A 20,220-nucleotide genomic window follows, 5' to 3' on the forward strand; every position below is an offset into this window, starting at 1 on the left:
GGGCCTTCAGTAAAGAAGCAACACGTTCAGTTTCTTTATGTGCGTGATGGGCAAACTTAAGTGAGACATCTACTCTGTGCAGAGCTCTGTAACCAGCTGCAGCTTACACAGGCATCATCATAAAGGCAGGCTGGAGTCAGCTTGTGTGGAAAGACGAGGGCCATCAAATGGATGGAGACCATCTCAGTTCTACACATTAAGGCAAAGGTGAACGGTCCCTCTACCTTTGGTTCAATTGATCTTAGAGGACAGCCCATGTAGAGAAAATAACCCATCTCTTCAAGGCACTGTGGTTTAGTGAAAAAGCCCCAGCCTAGGGATCAGGAGACCCAGCACTGCACTATTTATTGAGGACTTTGCCAAGATGACTTCACCTTCAAGTGAGTCTCAGTTTATTCACTTATAAAATTCAAAATTAACCAACCCTCCTGCATTTATTATGAGATCGCACATGCATGTGTGTGTGTGAGAGAGAGAGAGAGGAGAATCAAATCAAGTAATGAGTGTGCAAGGTGTCTTGCAGATTCCAGGACACTAATATGCTGGGAACAGACATTACTATTCTCTCTCTAGCCAAAATTTTGCCTGACCCATTGATTCACTCACCTCAAAAACAGAGATGAGATTTCTGTTGTTGGCTTTATTTTTTTCAGCACTCCCATGGTAGGAAAAGTCTAGGTTTTGGTGTCATAGGGATCTGTGTTTCATCCTAGGTAAAGAGCTTGGCTGGCTTTGTGACCCTCAGCATGGTTCAGATAATTTTTCTTTTCTTCAGTTTTCTCATCTGTAAAATGGGGATAATAACACCTTGCTAATGGTGATATATGAATTCACAATGACATATCTAAAGAGCCTAAGGCAGTGCCTGGTCCATGGCAGCTGTTCAGTAAATTGTAGTGGCTACCATAATTATTTACCACCCTTTTCAAAGGACCAGTGACAAACAATGGGAAAGGAAAGCTTCTTCCTTTACCTGCCAATCCCAGCCCTACTAGCCCTTCCAGCTGTATCACTCACTTGCTATGCGGACTAGGGCATACACTCGGTGCTCAATGAGCCTCAGAATGATTTTGCCATTCTGCTTTTTACATAGGTCACCACTTCAGCACTTCTGCTGCCACCCAGCAACTGCCCAGGGAAACTGCATAGATTTTAAGAAAATTAGGATTTAAAGAGATGGTTATTTGAAAATTCTAAGAAGCAATGAGGGGAAACCTTTTTTGAAAGACTCTTCCTAGCAATGACAATTGACAAAGGCACAAGGGATTAAATGCTGGGATCAGGTCAAATTTAAAACTACTTCCATATAGTATAATTTCTATAAAACCACCTGGACCTTTTTTTCACCTTAGTATATCACTCATTATTATTTTTAAGAGCAATAACAGTTTCATATTATAGAATTTTGGTTTTGAAAGACACCTGGGAGATCACAGACTGCTCTCATCGCTCTACAGATGTTTAAAAAACAGTCCAGAGAAGAGAGGAGATATTGAAATGTAATGTCAGGGAGCTCATTTATGGAAAGTCGAAACTCTTATTCTACATCTTCTATCTACCTGGCCAATGCGTCATTCTCTAGATGTTTCCAAAAAGCAGATTCCCTGTTTTCTGATGACATAAGGAGAAGAAAACCTAAAATGCTGGAATTTATGGACTTAAGTCAATGAACAACCTCCTTGGTTGTTTCTCCATCTTTAAGCTCTACTCTCAGCTTTGCCATTGGGGGTCTGGACCACAGCCCCCTAAGACCACAGTTTACATCTATAAAATGAGGAAGATTGACCCAGGTACTCTAAATTCCTTTCCAACTCCAAAAACCTATATTTCTTATCACTCATTCTCATTTATTGAATTATAATAATAGCACATTGAAAGAATTTAAACACATCATAAATAGCAGTTTTTTCTGCAATAAATCAGAAACAAATCTTGAACTTTGACTCTGCCAAGTGTCCCCCAGTCCTCATGTCATTCCTCCAGATGGATTCTCACCAAAACAGACCCTACATAGCCCGGGGGCTCAGCCCCATCTGTTAAACTAGGCTCTTCTCACTTGTATTTTAGCTGGTACACATGGGTAAGGTTTCTTCTTTCTGACATGATCTATGTCAGTGGATCCCTTAATGAAAGGCATCCAAAGTGTTAAAAACAAAAATAATATATTTTAAAAATAAAATAATAATAATAAATAATACATCACTAGTGATTAAGTGATGATTCACAAAATCATGGGGAGAGTCACAGCTTGTGACCTTGATGCCACATGTTGTCATGGAGAATATGTGTTTAAGATGGATCTTGATAGGAGGACCCGAAAAATGAACTTTGATCCAGAACACTGGAGTGATCATCTTTTTACTTGTGTTTTTGCTTATGCCTTGTTTTCTGCTTTGTGTTTTGTTTTGAGTTCTTAAAAGAAAAAAATGAGGATGCTAACTGGGGAATCTCTAAGGACAGATGATTCCCAAAAAAGTTATAAGATTTAATTGCTGAGTCCTAATAGTCTCATTCAGTGAAAGTGGAAAGAAAATATATAAACTAAAAGGATTCTCTCCATAGAGAGACCAGAAAAGCTAAATTGGTGGGGCCTGAAAAACAAACATTCAAACATTGATTACAAAGGGCAAGAGCAAAGGCAAGAGCGACTTACGTCTGAAAGATCCAAATTCCCTAGCTTCCCAGACTCTGTGATTGGACTCCAGAAAGAACCAGGCTCTTTTTCAGAGAACTGATTTCTCTCTTTAAAGCCAGATCCCTAACTTGGATTCCATTTGCTCTTCAGAGTCCTGCCATTATGACACTGAAGACCAGAAGCATTTCCCCCAGAGAAATGCAGTATCTCTAACACTGCTGGGTTTTCTTGTAATTCAGAGCAACAAAGTTCAGGGAAACTCAAAGTGGATGCCCTCACACTAAGTGTATAGTGAGTACAGAAAACATTTTAGGGTGGTTCTCAAACATTTCCTAGCATGGGTGGGATCCTGCCCTCTGCAGGAATTGCTAGGCAATAACTTCCTAAGGAGGTATTTCTCATTTAAATATAACCTCCTGGCAACCAAATATTTATCTAGAAGAATGGCCCTGTCCAATCAGGCACCTGGGTTCAGTCCATTACTCAAAAATAACAGTATTGTGGCATTTGGGGAACGCCTCCTCTCAGAGGTTTGCCACAAAATAGCTCAGCAAAACCCCACCATCCACCCATCCTTGTCAACACGCCTCCCAGGGCATTATGAGTGAGTGGACAGCACCGCACCCAAGATCAAATCCAGGGCATTCTTGGCACAGATTTCCAAAGGCAAAGTCAAGAGCATGTGTGACAAAATCCTTGCCTGTTGCCCAGTTCATCGCAGTATGTCATGTAACTTGATACTTGCTGAAGATGGTAGGTCCATAAACCCCAAGGCAATTCTGTTTCCAGATTTCATCGTCATCCAAGCAAATCTCAATGACTTTGCTCCATTGGAGTCTGAGGCCATTCATCAGTGTTGCCCGCAAGAGAATGACACTCAGATTCTCATTTATGACTTCTCCTTTCCACGCCTAGGTCAAGCATCCAATATCTCTCACCAGGACTGACTCAAAGATCCGATCATATTTTTCTCAGTGCTCCAATCCATCCCACACACCACTATCTGGTGTGGTCAGGTACTCACCAGTCACTGAGTACACAGTGTTGTGCCTGCCACATACTAATGTAGGGACACAAGAGAGGTAGAAAACCTCTCTGCAATGAAACCTTTATGACTCCCACTAGCCAATCAAAATATACAATCTCCTTATTCTGCCATTTGCCGTTCTCCGTGAACAGGCTTTTCTCTCCCCCTCCTCTCTCCCACCACTCTGCCTACACTCCAGCCACCCAGGAGGCTAGTCATGGTTTCTGAAGCAATGTTTTATACTTTTGTATCATCACCTCTTGATAATACTCTTCCCCTAGTCTATGAGGCCCCTTACTGTTCTCTACCAAAATTCATCAGTCTGTCTCTTTAGCAAAAATTCCCAACCTTAAAAAGAAATAATTGCCTCATCATTGTTCCCATAATACACTGCTTCTGGCTTTCACTTAGGGTTTGTCATGTTATGTGTTGTTCTGTGAAAATTAGTTTTCTATATATTTACTCTCCCTGTTCCCAATTACAGCTCAGACTATTTGAGGGCAAGACCAATATATAATTCATCTTTCTCTCCCTACAGAGACTACTAGGCACTGTCTTCCATTTGTCGAATCATCACATTAAAACTATTACAATTAAAGCTTGTTTCCAGAATCTAGGTGCAGCAATATCCAATTTACTGTGAAGGAGAAAGAAATGCAAGGGCAACACACAAAGACTGTAACTATATGAAGTAGCTGAAACAACTTTTTAACTAAAAAATCAAAGATTATTAATTACTTAATGTTCTTCATTATAAGTCAGGTTTTACGCTAGAACCAGCTTCCTCTGCCTGCTGCCACATCACCAAATGGTAAAAAAAAATATAACCCTAGTTGTTTCAGGTGGCCATGTATTGGGTTTAAGGCCACTTCTCCATGTAGAGTCGTCCCTTCTTATACATGCCTCCTGCTTGGTCTAAACTGGGGGCTACCATCTTGTTCCGAGGAGCATTTTAACATGTACTTTCCCTGCTCCCAGAAATAGACCCCATCTCCCATTAACAGGGCTTAGGCTTTCTCAAACCAACTCATCAAGTTCCTACTTCCATCAGAAAACAGGCTCCAGCTCTCCATTATTTTGTTGCAGAGTAACAGGCCTTGAGTTGAGTGAATAATTAACATTTCTTTCCTGTGAAACTTACAGCATAGACCTGTAGTCCTAACCGTCCCATCAGTGACTCAGTAACTTTTCAGGGAGTGGGTCTCTATTAGCATTTTGCAATACTTTAAAGGATACTTGTCGAGTGCCACCTTCCTAATTAAAAAAAAAAAAAAAAAGCAGAGCATATTGGAAAGCAAAAGGAAACTAATGTGTTTGGAGTACCTATAACAGTCATCAGCTTGGCACTTCTCGAGTGTTCTCATTTAATCCTCACAACTCTATATGGTGGATATTCTTAAACCCAAAATATGAACTATATGGCTGGGTCCAGGGAGTTTGGACCAAGAGAAGAGCAGGGGGGTAAAAAAGAGGAGAAAGAAGAAGAATGTGTCAGTTGAAGTTGGAAAAAAAAATGTATCAAACACCAACTCTGGCCTATATTCTCTCTACTGGTTCCATCTTTCCCTGGGGTCTGCAAAATGAATGCACAAAAGTTCAAGTTCTGCCACCAATGTTAAACACTTTCCCAAAACAAAAACTGTCATTGGTCACAATATTCCTTGACTGCTGACAAGGAGTTCTTATTGTTCTCATTTCACAAGAGCAATGGTGGAAAGAAGGTTATAAAATCATTGGTCCACAAGATGGCAGAGACCTTAAAGATTGTCTAGTTTCATCCCTTTCATGTTACATGGGGGTAGAGCAAGTCTCTGAGAGGGGAAACAACTTTCTTTCAAGGACACACAGAACACTGAAGACACAATAGGGATAAAAATTCAGATTTTCTTATTCCCAGCCCAGCAGAATCTCCATGGTGCATTTCTAAGTAGTCACATTCATTTGACTTGGATTGACGAAAGCTAGTGCCCTTTAATAACAGAGCAAATAGCTAAAAAGACAGACCTCCTCAGCCCCCACCCTGCCTCTCCATGCCTACACCCATTCCAACCACCTCCCAACACCTTGCTGCCTCGATTTCTTAACGTGAAACCCTCCTCAAGAACTCACATGAACTTCCCAGGTCTCTTAGTTGGGAGTAAAATGCCATAGCATCAAGGTGCACATCTGATTTTAATCCCCCAAATCTGTTTCCATCATCACTGATAAAGCCTTGTGTTTATATACCTTTCCCCAAGAAGCCCAGGGTGATTTATGAACATTATCGCATTACACAATAAGTAATTATCCTAAGAGATAAGTGGGCAATTTGATTCATTTTATACACTGAATCAGACCCATTTTCCAGCAGTTCCAGAAACGGTCCTACAGTTTAGAGCAAGGGCTTTCAAACTACTTTTACCTGTGAACCCCTTCCCTCTAGGGAATGCCAATGCAAGTGACAGATACAAGCTGAATTACTCTAATTCTTCCAAAAGCCATAGCTCATCAACATCTAAATATAAAACTCATCTCCACATCGGTGTCCCTTGGGCCCTCATGTTGGCCTGTTTTTAGTTCCTCAGAGATGCCAGCCTCTCTCCCTCCTTTATACAAACTCTTCTCTCTCCCTGGACCACTCTCCATAACTCCCTTCACCTTGTCAACACCTACTCATTCTTTCAGTCCGAGTTCCAGAAGCCCTTCCTCAGAGAAATCTTCCTTCATCTTCACCCTCCGATTTAGGTCTAAATTGTGTAATAAATGTGCTGATTGCCCTCATGCAGTAGGCTACCTGTCCCACAGCCTCCAGTGTCTACCTCCTGACATGCATGGCCTCGTGTGGCATCCACCCCTTGAGTGTAAGCTGGATTTAGCGACTTGCCTCCAGTGAATAGAACATGGCGGAGGTGATAAGCTGTCCCTTCCAGGATTAGGTTACCTAAAGACTGTGGCTTCTGTCTTGCTTAATCTCTCTCTTTCCCTCTCACTCCCTCCCTTGCTCCCTGTGAGGTAAGCCAGCAGCCACGTTGTCAGTAGTCTTAGAGAAAGGCTCACACGGCAGGAACCGATCTCTCTGGCCATCAAGGACTTGAGCCTGCTGACAATCACACGAGTGAGCTTGAGATGTCACGGCCCCAGTGACCTGAACCACCGGACTCAGCTAAGCCACACCCACAGTCCTGACCCAGAAACAGAGAAATAATAAATGATTTTTATTTTATGCTACCAAGTTTTGAAGTAAGTAGTTACTTAGCAATCTATAATTCACATACCGCATATAGCTCTTCTTCAAAGCACTTTCACTGTTGTAAATTTATACTTATTGGTATGATAATTTGACTGTCCCCTTGACTGTGAACTCTGTGAGGGCAGAAACTCTCTCTTTAGCACAATGGCATCACAGTGCCCAGCCCAGCACCTGGTAATGGCAAATGTTCGGTAAATGTCAGTGGCGTGAATAGTTTATTCCAACCATCGACTTTTCCCCTAGCCAAGCAGGCCCCCAAATAATAAGCATGATGAGTGTCTTACATTTGTAGGCTCACAGCTCCTTCCCCCACTCCCCCTCCCATACAAAGAATACCCGATTCGGTCATGACGTGCCAGAGCTTCTACTGCAGCCAAGTCTTCTCACATCCATGGTCTCCTTTTCTCATCCACTGACCCAGTTCAGATTATTATAATTTCCCAACTCTACCCTCAGAGAATCTGAGAATCTCTCCCTTAGCCTTCCCCTTTCTCCAGCATCTGTTTCCTCCAAACCATCTCTTATATTGTTGCCCCCTCTTATCTTCCCAAAGAAAAATGCCAATTGTTTTAGCTCCTCCCCTAAAACCTTCAAAGTCTCAGATCCTAAGATGATTAAAACCTAAACACTTCATATTACAAATATCATATGATATCGCTTATATGTGGAATCTAAAAAAGAGTACAAATGAACTTATTTACAAAACAGAAGTAGAGTCACAGATGTAGAAAACAAACTTATGGTTACCAGGGGATGGGGGGGGGGAGGGATAAATTGGCAGATTGGGACTGACAATATACACACTACTATACATAAAATAGATAACTAATAAGAACATGCTGTATAGCAGAGGGAACTCCACCCACTACTCCGGAATGGCCTATACAGGAAAAGAATCTAAAAAAAAAAAAAAAAAAGAGTGGATATATGTATATGTATAACTGATTCATTTTGCTGTACACCTGAAACTAACACAACATTGTAAATCAACTATACTCCAATAAAAATTTTAAAAAATAAAAATAAACACCTCATATAATTATCCAAAACCATTCAAAAGCTTCCACCATGCCTTCTCAACAGCTGAGACCCAGCCCCACAGGAGAGCTGGCATGATCACACTAGTTGGACATTTGTCTGCTTATGCCTGAACTACTCCTCACTGTCTCTCTGCCCAAATTCTGCTCATCCTATAAAGACCTGCTCAGATTCCACCTCCTCCCTAAGACCTTCCCATATCTCCCAGGAGAAATTCTCTCTCCCTCTCCTGTGCCCATGGCACTGTTGGCTTTCCACTGGAGCAGTAATCAAAGCCTGGTTAAAGCATTAGCTCATATGTGTCTGTCTTCCCATGAGACCGTAAATATCTTGGGGACAGAATCCAGGTCTCATTACCTTGTCATCATCATGCCTGCCACGTGGCCAGAGCTCAGGAAGGACTCAGTGAATGTAATCGAGTTACTACTTTGAAAGAACATACATTTAGGGAGCCGCTTTTTATGTTCAGAATGCTGCTGGGAGGGCAGATGACTAAGTCAGTGGCTTTTTTTTTTTTTTTAAGCAAAGAGACCACAAACCACCTTTGAAGCCAAGAAAAAGATGTGATTGGAGGGAAATGAATCGCTACCTTTAATCCTCCAGTGAGTTTGGAAAAATAACAAAATGCCAGCTTCCACCAGATCATTTCTTTTTAATTAAAAATTAGTTGGATTCCTTTGGAGCACTCAATTTTCTGGTCAACAAGAAGTAACCAATGCTATCCACACCCTATCCCCTCTCCTACCACCGCCACTCCTGGAGTTAGGCAACCCTTGGGGGCAGCAAACACTTCAGCTGTTTGCTCCACGCTCATAATTAGATTGTCTAGACAGGAGATGTGGCTGGAGCAATAGGAAAATATTTTACAAGGCGTTCCGCAGAACCACACTTTATAACAGTGATTAGGACGCACTGACAGACGCGAAGCCAGCAGAATCAGCCTGGGCCATGAGCTGGTTTCACCCAGAGCAGAGGAGAGGCCCTCTGAAGCTCTCATCTGACAAACATATGCCAAATTAGAACTCTGGGGGCGCGGAGCAGCTCGTTGGCCTTTGGATCTCAGGGAGCAAGGTTGAGGTGATGGGTTAATGTCTGGGATGCCCTCCTCTCTCATGCCTTCCTCCTGCTGATACTAAGTCAACAGGGGCAGCTCCTAGTCCCTGCTTTCACCAGCGTCTCTACAGACAGAATGAGGGGTGACCACCTCAAGCAATTTCCGAGCTTCCCTCCTGCAGCATTGCTATCCCTTATATTTTGCAGAATGCAAATTTTAAATGGCATGGGGGGATAAATGTGTAATGCCTACTCTTGCAGGAAGGCATTTCTAGGCCTGACCTTCCCACTCAGCTTTTGCTGGCATATCAATGTGACAGCAACAATATTTTCTAGCAGAAAACCTTAGACATTTTTCACAGGAGTAACTGATTAGGTAAAATCATTCAGCCCTCTAAGATGAATGACTTGGGAAAATTGCTACATAAATAGAGTGCCACAAAAGCATAGAATTTCAAGACCAAAAAAAAAATTAAAAAAGGAAAATATTTTTTAGAGATTTAGGGATAAATTAGGAATTTGAGATTAACATATACACACTACTATGTATAAAAAGGTAAGCAACAAGGACCTACTGTATAGCACAGGGAACTATATTCAGTATTTTGTAATAACCTATAAGGGAAAAGAATCTGAAAAAGAATATATATGTGTATGTGTACATGTGTGCATATATATATATATACGAATGACTGAATCACTTTGCTGCACAGCTGAAACTAACACAACATTGTAAATGCTAGGAGTTGCCCCCTGTTGACTTAGTATCAGCAGGAGGAAGGCATGAAAGAGGAGGGCATCCCAGACATTACACTTAAAAAAAAAAATTCAGAGATTTTATAAGTGAGGAAACTGAAATTCAGCCAGGGGAGGAGACTTTCCTGATTAAGAAAGTAAATCAGGACCCAGATCCCTGAATCCTCAATCAGTGTCTTTCTCCCAAACCTATTATAGAAGCTTACATCCTTCATGTGCTTATTACATACCAGATATTTTTCTAAATATTTTATATGTATTATCTCATTTAATCCTCAACATGGACTGAGATAGATACTATTACCCTCTCCAGTTTCCAGGTGAAGAGACCGAGGCACAGATTGCTGTGTGACTTGCTCTAGGTCACCCAGAAGCAGATCTAGGATTGGCTCCCAGGCAGATAGAAACAGATAGATAGATAGAAACAGAGGTCATGAAATGGGGTCCATTTATCCTCAAAAATTACAATGCATTTGAGGACCAGTAGGAACTAGGTGCATGACAAAGGGAGGATTTGAAATCAGAGGATCTCACGTTCCAGACCCCACCATCATGTATCTGTTTGATTACATACAAGTCACTTGACCACTTAGTTTCCTCATCATTATCTCTTGTGGGCACATTTTTAAAAATGGGAGAGTTAGCAAGTAAATATGGATTTTTAGAACTCTTTAAGTAACAATTATTTTAACACCTTACAACTTACAAAACACTTTTATATCCATTATTTAAATCTATAATGACCTATGAGTTAGGCCTGACAGGGATTTTTATTATTGACATTTTATAGATCGGAAATTGAGAGCCCAGTAATTAAAATGAATTGTCCAAATTCAAGCAGTAAGAAAATTGCTGTGGTTAAAATTGGTCATAGCTTTAACCTTATGGTTAATCTCATAGAAACGGAGTCTTCCTCTCCCTCCTCCACTTTTCTGGGAGGTTATAGATGCAACAGGATTATGAAAATTAAATTTTAATTAAAATCTGGGCATGAATCCAATTATGATAGAAATAAGATATAGGGTTCTCATCTCAGATAAGGAACAATAACAAAGGCTATGTACTAGCAACTAGTTAAGCTAGTTACTCTGTAAGATAACCCAGACCTTTTACCATTTCCTGGTTTTGTATCTGGTGAATGTTCTAATCCAAAGAGAATCTTCCTTCATCTCACAGATAAATGATCCATAGCCTGTAGTTGTCTCTTCCCATCACACTCTCACTTCATATTAAGCCAAAGGCAAAACAGTGAATAAAACAGAACAACTCTGTTTTGTAAGTGCCAATACGTGGGATACACTGGCACAGGTTCTGCTAAGTTCCAATAATCCTCTTCACAGCTTCTTAAGAAAAGCAGAAGCTACATTAACAGGAGAGGTTATCTTCACCCAGAGGGACAGAGAGGAGGAAAGGAGAGGACAGAGGACGAAAAAACAGAAGCAAGATCATAGAGAGAGAAAGAGGGGAGGGAAGGGAAAGGAAGGGACAAGGAGGGGAGGGGAGGAGAGGGGAGGGGAGGGAGAAGAAAAGGAAATAAAATATTATTTATTAAAAGAAAAGAACACTGGACAGGAAGTTAGAAGAATTGATTTTGAAGCCCAGCTCTAATACTAAATATCTGATGGTGCATGAATCGCTGGACCCCTCTCGGTCTCACTTCTCTCATCTCTAAAATGTAGTCAGTCCATGCTATTTATTCTTGCTGTTGAAGGTCAAATGGCACGAGGGAGGTAAGAGCTCTTGGTAAACAGTGTCAGCATTACCTTCTGCAGCCAGCAGGTGCTAATGTTAAGTCACTGCATTTTCTTATAACAAGGGAATTTGCTCACCATTCAGGCTTTCCTCTGGATTCAGTTTATGATTATTTAGCAGGTGATTTTCCCTTGCCTCTTCCTCCTTTCCCTGCCTGCTGCTGCCTGAACTCTGACTTATAATGGTGACTTAATGCCCAACCAAGAAGGGCTAACTGACTTGGAAATAAAGATAAAAATCAAATTAATCTACTTAGTTCCATGTTAACAAAAGCTTTTATCTGGGAGAGAATCAGAACTTGTTAACACCTGATATCTATAAGGCATATTACAAAGTGCTTTCAAATTATCTCATTAGAGCTGTACAATCAGGCTATTAATGAAACAGAATGACAGTATGAATGACCTTTTGAAAGATGAGGAAACAAAGTTAACAGTTGTAAAATGAGGACTGAAATCCAAGACTCTATCCCTAGTCCAGAACTCTACTATGGAGGTTTGCTAAAAAAAACTGAGCAGAACTTTAAAAACCACCCCTTCATCACACTATGTTCCTACACCCAGGGGGCCCAGAATAAGCATTTTAATTTTTAACAGCATGCTAGCTGCTGGGACAGGCTTTCTTACTCTAACCCCAGGATGAAAATCTGAATAAAGCCACACAAGTTAATTAGGAGGCCCAAAATTACACCAACTCTCTATGGTAATAACTGGGTGCCTCATGGGAAATCAAATAAAACAAGCCATAAAAAATGAAATTTGTCTGGTAAAACTAATGAAAGAAGGGAGGTGAAGGATGAGAGAATGTGAGAATAGTATGAATACGTAGATTTCTTATGTTTCACAATGGAGCTTTAATACACACTGCTGAAGATGGCATATCAAGTAGAAGCATATTCTTTAAATAAATAACCATGATATAACTAATAACAATAATTATAAGCAACTTTAAAAAATGAATGATAGAGAATTATAAAAAGAAGATGAAAAAGTGAGTTGTTAATGTAAATGAGTTTATCTTAGGAAGTAAATAGATAATATTCAAAAAAGATAGAATTAAGATTACTATAAATTATACTTATAGTCACTAGTAGAAAAAGACTCTAAACTTTCTTGCTTAAAGAAAAATATGCTCAATAGAAAACAAAGGAAATATAGAAAATATGGTAATATATTTAGAAAAATGCAATAATACAAAAATCAAAATGGCAGAACTAAGACTGTAACTGTCATATTAATATGTATAAATAGGTTAATCTTACCAATTAAAAGAAAAGACCCTCAGGTTGGATCACAAAGTAAAATTCAATCATATGCTGCATACAAGAACACATCAAAAAATAAAGAAACCCCAAAAGTTTACAGTAAAAAACAGGCAGAAATATATGAAGAAAATTCAAATAAAAAGGACATAAGGTTTGCAATATTCAGCAGACAAGACCAAAAGCAAGGAAGACATTAAAGGAGATAAATTTTATAATGAAAAAGATTATAATCTAAAATAAGGATTCAACATCTATAAATGTTCCTACATCAAACAAGAGAATACGAACATTCATAATGTTAAGTCACAAAGTAAAAAAAAAAACAAACATAGTAGTTAAGGAAAATTTAATTCTCTTCTCTCAGTCTATGAGAGATCAAGAAGCCAAAAAAAACTTAATTAATGAATAATAGGCAAAGACAAACAAGACACAAAGAACATAATGATAATGGATCTAAGTACAATTTATCGAATTCTATACAAAGAAAGCAGAGACTGCTCATTCAAGTATTTATGAAATGTTGATATAAATTAACAATTGAAATGTAAAAATATTCAGTAAATCCCAAGGAGTAGAAATAGTAGAGAAGACATTTTCTAAATACAGTGTAATATTAAAACTAGAAATTAATAGCAGAACTCAAGGGAGTAGGCACATTATAGTCAAACTTCTGAAAACTAAGATAAAGGTAACATTTGAAAGCAGCTAGAGAATACACAGAAGAATAGCAGTTCAAATGACTACGGACTTCTCTTCAGAAATTATGGAGGCCAGAAAACAGTGGAACAACATCTTGCGAAGGCTGAAAGAAAAAAATGTCAAGTCACAATTCTCTAACTAGAGGAAATATTCTTTAAGAATAAAGGCTAAATAAAGACCTCTCCCAAAATAAAAAATAAGAAATTTTATCATAGTAGATTACACTACAAGGAACGTTAAAAAAGTAATTTTTCATGTGTAAGGAATATGACCTCAAAGAGAAACTTGAATCTTCTGGAACAAACGAAGAGCATCAGAAATGAAAACACGTGCATATAAAAGATAACTTTATTTTCTAATTTCTTTGAAATACATATGATTTCTTAAAGCAAAATTTATAATGTTATCTTGTGGGGTTTAAAATGCACATGAAAGTAATATGCATGACAAGTGCAATGTAAAAGGCAGTGAGGAGGGGATGTAAATGGAGCTATATGTATATTGTATACATATATTTTAATTTTCTGTGTATTATAATGTTCTGACATCTTTCTGGCAGGGAAGAGACTGCCTCTCTTAGGGGTGGCCAACTCTTAGAGATAGCAAAAGTCCCAACGCATGGACTTTGATATGCAAATTAAACAATCCAGAGGCATACCTCCTCTATCTGGCCCATACTTCCCATAAGGCAATATTCTTTTGCCTTAGCCAAGGACCAGGTACCAGGCAACCAGGAACCACCTGCAGCTTAAAGTCTATCAAAATTATTCATACTGGCCAATCATAAACTGTTTACCCTGCCCTGCCTTGCCTTTCCTGTGGAAACTCTAATAAAGATCATGGCCTAAGTTGTCCCCCAGCTCCTGCCCCTCTGCCTCTTGATGGACACTGTGTCTTCCCTTATGGCCCTACATGGCATATGGTGACTCCCTTTCTGGGACTTGTGAGTATAATAAACTTCTTCCTTCAAAGTCTCATTCTTGTTTCCTCCTGTGACTACACTGACTTTATCATGCCATTTCCAACATTTACATTCTTAGAACAATGTATTTACAAGGTTTCTATGTTTTAAGTGTAGTGCTATAATATTAAGTGTAATGTTATAATATTAACTCTAAGTGCATGGTGAAAAGTATTTATATTATAATTTCTAGAACAGTGGTTCTCAATTCAGAGTGATTTTACCCCCAGAGCACGTTTCGCAATGTCTGGGGATATTTTTGATTGTCATAACACAGAGGCATGGTGCTATTAGCACCCAGTGGGTAGAGGCCAGTGTTGCTGTTAAACATCCAACAGTGCTCAGAACAGATTCCCACGCCAAAGAATGATCCTGATCAAAGTGTAAATAGTGCTGAGGTTGGGAAAATCTGCCTAAAGCAACTACAAAATTATGTAAAATGTTATAGCTAAAAAGCTTATATATATTGTATTGGGTTGGCCAAAAAGTCCGTTCAGGTTTTTCTGTAAGATCTTATGGAAAAACCCGAACGAACTTTCTGGCCAACCCAATATATAATTATGGAGAATTATATATATGTAATTATATATATAATTATGAAGAATATTTATATACTTACAAAGAAGGTTGAAAAAAGTACAAAGAAATAAAAAATAGAAGGGGGAAAGAGAAAACAAGTAATAGGTATCCTTAACTTCAATCGTATCAAAATTACTAAATTACAAAAGGAACTAAACACTCTAATTAAAAGGCAGAGATTATCAGAACAGATTAAAAGTATGACCCAATTATGTGATCTCTACAAGAAATGCACTTTGAATACAAAGAGAGATAGTAAATGGATGAAAAAATATATACTATGCAAAAATAAGTATAAAAATGATAGAGTGGCTATAATAATATGAGATACAAAATAGACTTCTAGACAGAGTATTGCCAGAGATAAAAAGTAACATTTCAAAATGAAAAAAGGCTCAATTCATCAAAACGACATACCAATCATGAATGTGTGTGCATCCATAGACTCTCAAAATACATGAAGCAAAAAATAATAAAATTAAAGAGACAAGAGAAAATCCCACAATAATAGCAGATTTTAACATTCCCCTCTCAGTAACCAATAAAAAAAAAAGCTAGACAAAAATCAGTAAACCCATAAATAATCTAAACAACATTATCAAACTCAATGAACTAATTGATATCTATAGAAAACTAAACACAAAATTCTTTTCAAATGCACATGATACATTCAGAAAGATGTACTATATAGTTGAGTCAATAAAAAAGTCTCAATACATTTACAAGGATTAAAGTCAAAGAAAAATATAATATATAAAGTCAGTATATTCTCTAAATTAAAACTCAGTAATGTTAAAATATCTAGGAAAACTCAAAATATTTGGAAATTTTCCAGTACACTTTCTAAAGTATCCATGCGTCAAAGAAGAAATCACAAGGAAAATTAAAAAATCTTTCTAACTGAATGATAGTATAAACACAATATACCAAAATCTGTGAGATGTAGTGAAAGCAGTGTGTAGAAGGAAATTTATAGATTTAAATGCTCACGTTAGAAACAAAGAAAGTCCTAAAATCAATGCCCTCAGGTTCCACATTAAGAAGTTAAAAAAAGAAAAAGAGAAGTAAACCAAAAAGTAAGTAGAAGAAAGAAAAAAAGTAAGTAGAAGAAAGAAAGAAAACTATACAGAATCAGACAATCGTGAAAATTGGCAAAGTGAAAAGCATGTTCTTGTTAAAACCAAAAAAAAAAAAAAAAAAAATCAATAGGTTCATCAACAGAAAAAATAAAGAAAGAGAGAGACTGAAGATCATGAAAATCAAGAAAGAAGACATTAAATGGATAATAATGGAATATTAACAACTATATGCTTTCAAATATAACAACTTAAACAACAAATTCCTTGAAAAATATAATTTACCAAAATTAACACAGAAGAAAAAAATGCGAGTAACTCAATATTGATAAAACAAATTAACTTTATTATCTAAAACTATCCCACAAAGAAATCTCAGGCCCAGAAAATTTCCTTTGTAAGTTCTATCAAACATTCAAGGAAGAGATAACACCAGTTATACACAAAATCTTTTAGAAAATAAAAGAGAAGGGAACACTATCCAACTTGTTTTATAGGCCAGCATAACACAAATACCTGGCAAAGACATTACAAAAGAATGAAAATAATAGACTAATATCCTCATGAACATAGACACAAAACTCTTTAATAAGACATTAGTAAGCTGAATTCAACAATGTATAGAAAAGATAATACATCATGACTAAATGTGTTTATTTTAAGACTGAAAGGTTGATTTAACATTTGAAAATCCTATTAACAATAGGATTGTTTTTAATTAGGCAAGCTGATGGAAAAATAAATATGCATAAATAAATAAATTCTTTTAAAAAATTAATAAGAAGGGAGTAACTGTACCAGATATTAAAATGTAATAAAATGTTATAATAATTAAAGCCATTTTGTACTCTAGTAAACAAATGAATGGATAATCCAGAAATAAACACAAATACACATGGTAAAATATATATTGATGAAGGGGAGCATTGAATAAATGATGTTGAGAAATCTAGCCTGCCATCTGGTTAAAAAAATAAGGTTGATTGCTTATCTTTTTTCTTACTTAAGGTAAATTCCAGATGAAACATAAATTTAACTATTTTTTAAAATAAATTGTAAAAACTTTAGAAGAAAACGTGGAAATATATTTTATAATTTCAGTGTGGAGAAAACCTTTCTCAAAAAGAAATAAACTCAGAAGTCTTGAAAGATTGATACATTTGACAACCTAAAACTCAAAGACAGTAAAACATAGCATTATAAAGTTAAAAGAGATATGACAAATGGGAAAAAAAAATATTTGCAATATATACGGCAGAAACAGGACCAAGTTCTTTGATATATAAGGAGCTCTTACAAATCAGTAAGAGAAAAATCAATATCTCAATAGAAAAAATATGGGCTATGATCAAAAATAGGCAGTTCACAGAAAAAGAAATAAAATTACTTTCTAACCTAAGAAAAACACCCTAAACTTCTTTCAAATTCTAGTGATGGAAATTAGAACAAAAATAAGACATTTTTCTTTATTTCCCTGGCAAAGAAAAAGAGTTTCATAATACAGGATATTGGTGAGAGTGTGTGAAAAAGGATACTCACACATTGAGGGAGCATGAATTGACATCACCTGTTTACAAGGCAATTTGGCAGTAGCTGTCAGTTGAAATTCACATGACTTTTGACCTAATAATTCCACTTGCAGAAATCTACATTACAGATACATTTGCACATATGCGCAAAGTCCTGTAGACAAGAATATTTATAGCAGCTTTGTTTGTAGTAGAAAAGATAAAAATAAATATCCATGAATGAGGGGCTGGATAAATAGATTAGACTTGAAATGGAATATTCTGCACTATTAAAAAGACTGAAGTTAATCTTTCCATGATTACATAATAAAGTCTCCAAGGTATATTTTTGGGTAAAATATCTTGAGGCAGGACATTTTATGGTATGTGTACCCGCTGGGTAAAATAATTTGTGATAAATGTATGTGTATATCAATATTACAATATGTGTAAATCCACACATATACATACAAAGACATTTTTATTCTTATATATTTGCAGATTATTTCTCAAAAAAAAAAAAGAATAAAACACATGAAACTGCTAACTATCACCTATGAAAATAATTCTGGAAAACTGAAAGTCTGGGTTAGGAGAGATATCCTGACAGTAAATAATTTTTTGCGATGTTTAAATAGATGTTTACCACATGCTTATATTATTGAAAAATCCACCAGTTCAAAAAGTCAGTGAACTAAATCAATCATTTCTAGCATCCATGAAAAGAGCAAATAAGAAATAGGTTTCTGATATGATATGCTTTATGTAAGGAAACCCAATCACTTGATCGGCCTATACTTTTTTCAGTATTTTAGAAAGATTTTTCAGCCAGGTGCTTAAAGAATGACAACCACAACAACAAAAGGTACCTGCCCTCAAAGAGCTCACAGTTCCATGGGCAGAGTTCACATTCAGAGGTTCAGAGGAAGGCAGCTGTCCTCCGGCTTAGATTTAAAATGTTGAAGAAAGTCAGTTCCTCCTGAGACCATAACAAGAATTTGCTCAGTTCAGCAACCCTCCTCTATAGACCTCACCAGGTCTCTTGGTAACTGTCAACCTCTCTGAGAGAGGTGATGTCCCCTCCTCCACTAAGCTTCCAGGAAAGATCCCAAAGAGACTTCTTTCAAGAAGTCTTATTAGCCATCTTGGGTTCTGTTCATTAAGCTTTGTAGAATAATTTCAATTCCCAAAGGCAATTGACAGCTACTGGGGGTGAGGATGGCAGCAGGACCCCAAGAACAAGACCCTCCAGCGGCTGCTGTTATAAAGCCACACTGGTGTATTTGGCTGCACCTCTCCCTGGAATGTTTCAGAGCTGGTTGACCCTGTGTGGAAGGCATTACCTTTGTAGAAAAAGTTGCAGGAACATTGTACAGCCAGGAAGGGTAGAAATGGTCAGTTGCTTGGGGTTAGAAGCCACGGGTTAAAATTTCACGAATAAAGGCACCAAAGTGTCTAGAACCAGACTGCCTTAATTAAAAGTGCTGGGTGTCTTGCAGGTGACAGCACTCCGAGGAGACAGGTGGGTATTCAGGCTTACCTCACAGATGGGAGTGGTACTGTATGTTGTTTACTCTACAGAACTTTTTCCCACCTTCATTCCTTTGATTGCTCTCTCTTCCTTCTGCTTGCAATATACTTAAGCTTTTGTTCTTCTTTGGCTGACTCCTACCCCGTGTCAAATATTGGCTCAAGCGCTTCTCCAGGAAAGCTTCTCTGATCTCTGCCACAGGAATTAGGTTAAAACCGTTTCCTCCATGTCCCCACAGCTCTTTCCACTTTACATTCAACCACTGACTTGTCAGGTACTCATATTAAAGTACAAATGTACTTAAAATTGTATCCCTGGTGTCTGACGTAGAGTGGAAACTCAAGGATTGTTTGATGAATTTGGCTACAGCATCACTGTTCTCCCCTGGATTCTCCCAGCTTACAGCACTGAACTGAACTTGGTGATTGTTTCCCCTGCCTGCCCCACACCCACTGCACCACTTTCCCGAGTCTAAGACATCATACTCACTTGTCCAGTGACATTGTAGGGAAGGAAAACTTGCCCAGGCAGATGCGAGAGACAGCACTCAGGGGAATCCATTGTAACTGCACACAGCTAAGCATGATGAAGTCGTATTTGCAGATCAAGAGAGTCCTGTGACCAGCAAAATCCTCTCCTTCTCATTGTTCCAGCGGTCTATCCTGTAAAAAAACACCACAGAGAAGAAAAGTCGTTTGCATAATCTTTCCAAGTTGAAAATAATGGAATTGTCTGAAACATATCTACTGACACAGAAAATAATGAGGTTTGATCACCTCGGAAGAAAGAGAAGCTGAAGAATGCCATCCCTTCTCTCTCATTCCAGCCCCATGACTAAGGGAGGAGGGAGGTGGAGGATCACAGGGAAAGGTTTTGTTTTGTTTTGGGGGGGGGTTTGTTTTTTTTGTTTTTTTTGGCTGTGTTTGGTCTTGGTTGCTGCGCGCGGGCTTTCTCTAGTTGCGGCAAGCAAGGCTACTCTTTGTTGCGGTGCATGGGCTTCTCAATGTGGTGGCTTCCCTTGTTGCAGAGCACGGGCTCTAGACACGCGGATTTCAGTAGTTGCGGCACACGGGCTCAGTAGTTGTGTCTCATGGGCTCTAGAACGCAGGCTC

General features: G+C 38.1%; 1 protein-coding gene across 1 annotated transcript in view; it reads right to left on the reverse strand.

Moving 5' to 3' along the window:
- The window catches only part of TPRG1 (tumor protein p63 regulated 1), a 332,481-nt gene that overhangs the window by 53,034 nt on the left and 259,227 nt on the right, over window positions 1-20,220 (reverse strand). Inside the window, 2 exon segments of the mRNA XM_061193285.1 lie at window positions 19,598-19,724; window positions 19,727-19,770. Coding sequence (XP_061049268.1) covers window positions 19,598-19,724; window positions 19,727-19,770 — 171 coding nt within the window.

This window comes from Eubalaena glacialis, chromosome 6 (assembly GCF_028564815.1).
Source record: "Eubalaena glacialis isolate mEubGla1 chromosome 6, mEubGla1.1.hap2.+ XY, whole genome shotgun sequence".
NCBI lineage: Eukaryota > Metazoa > Chordata > Mammalia > Artiodactyla > Balaenidae > Eubalaena > Eubalaena glacialis.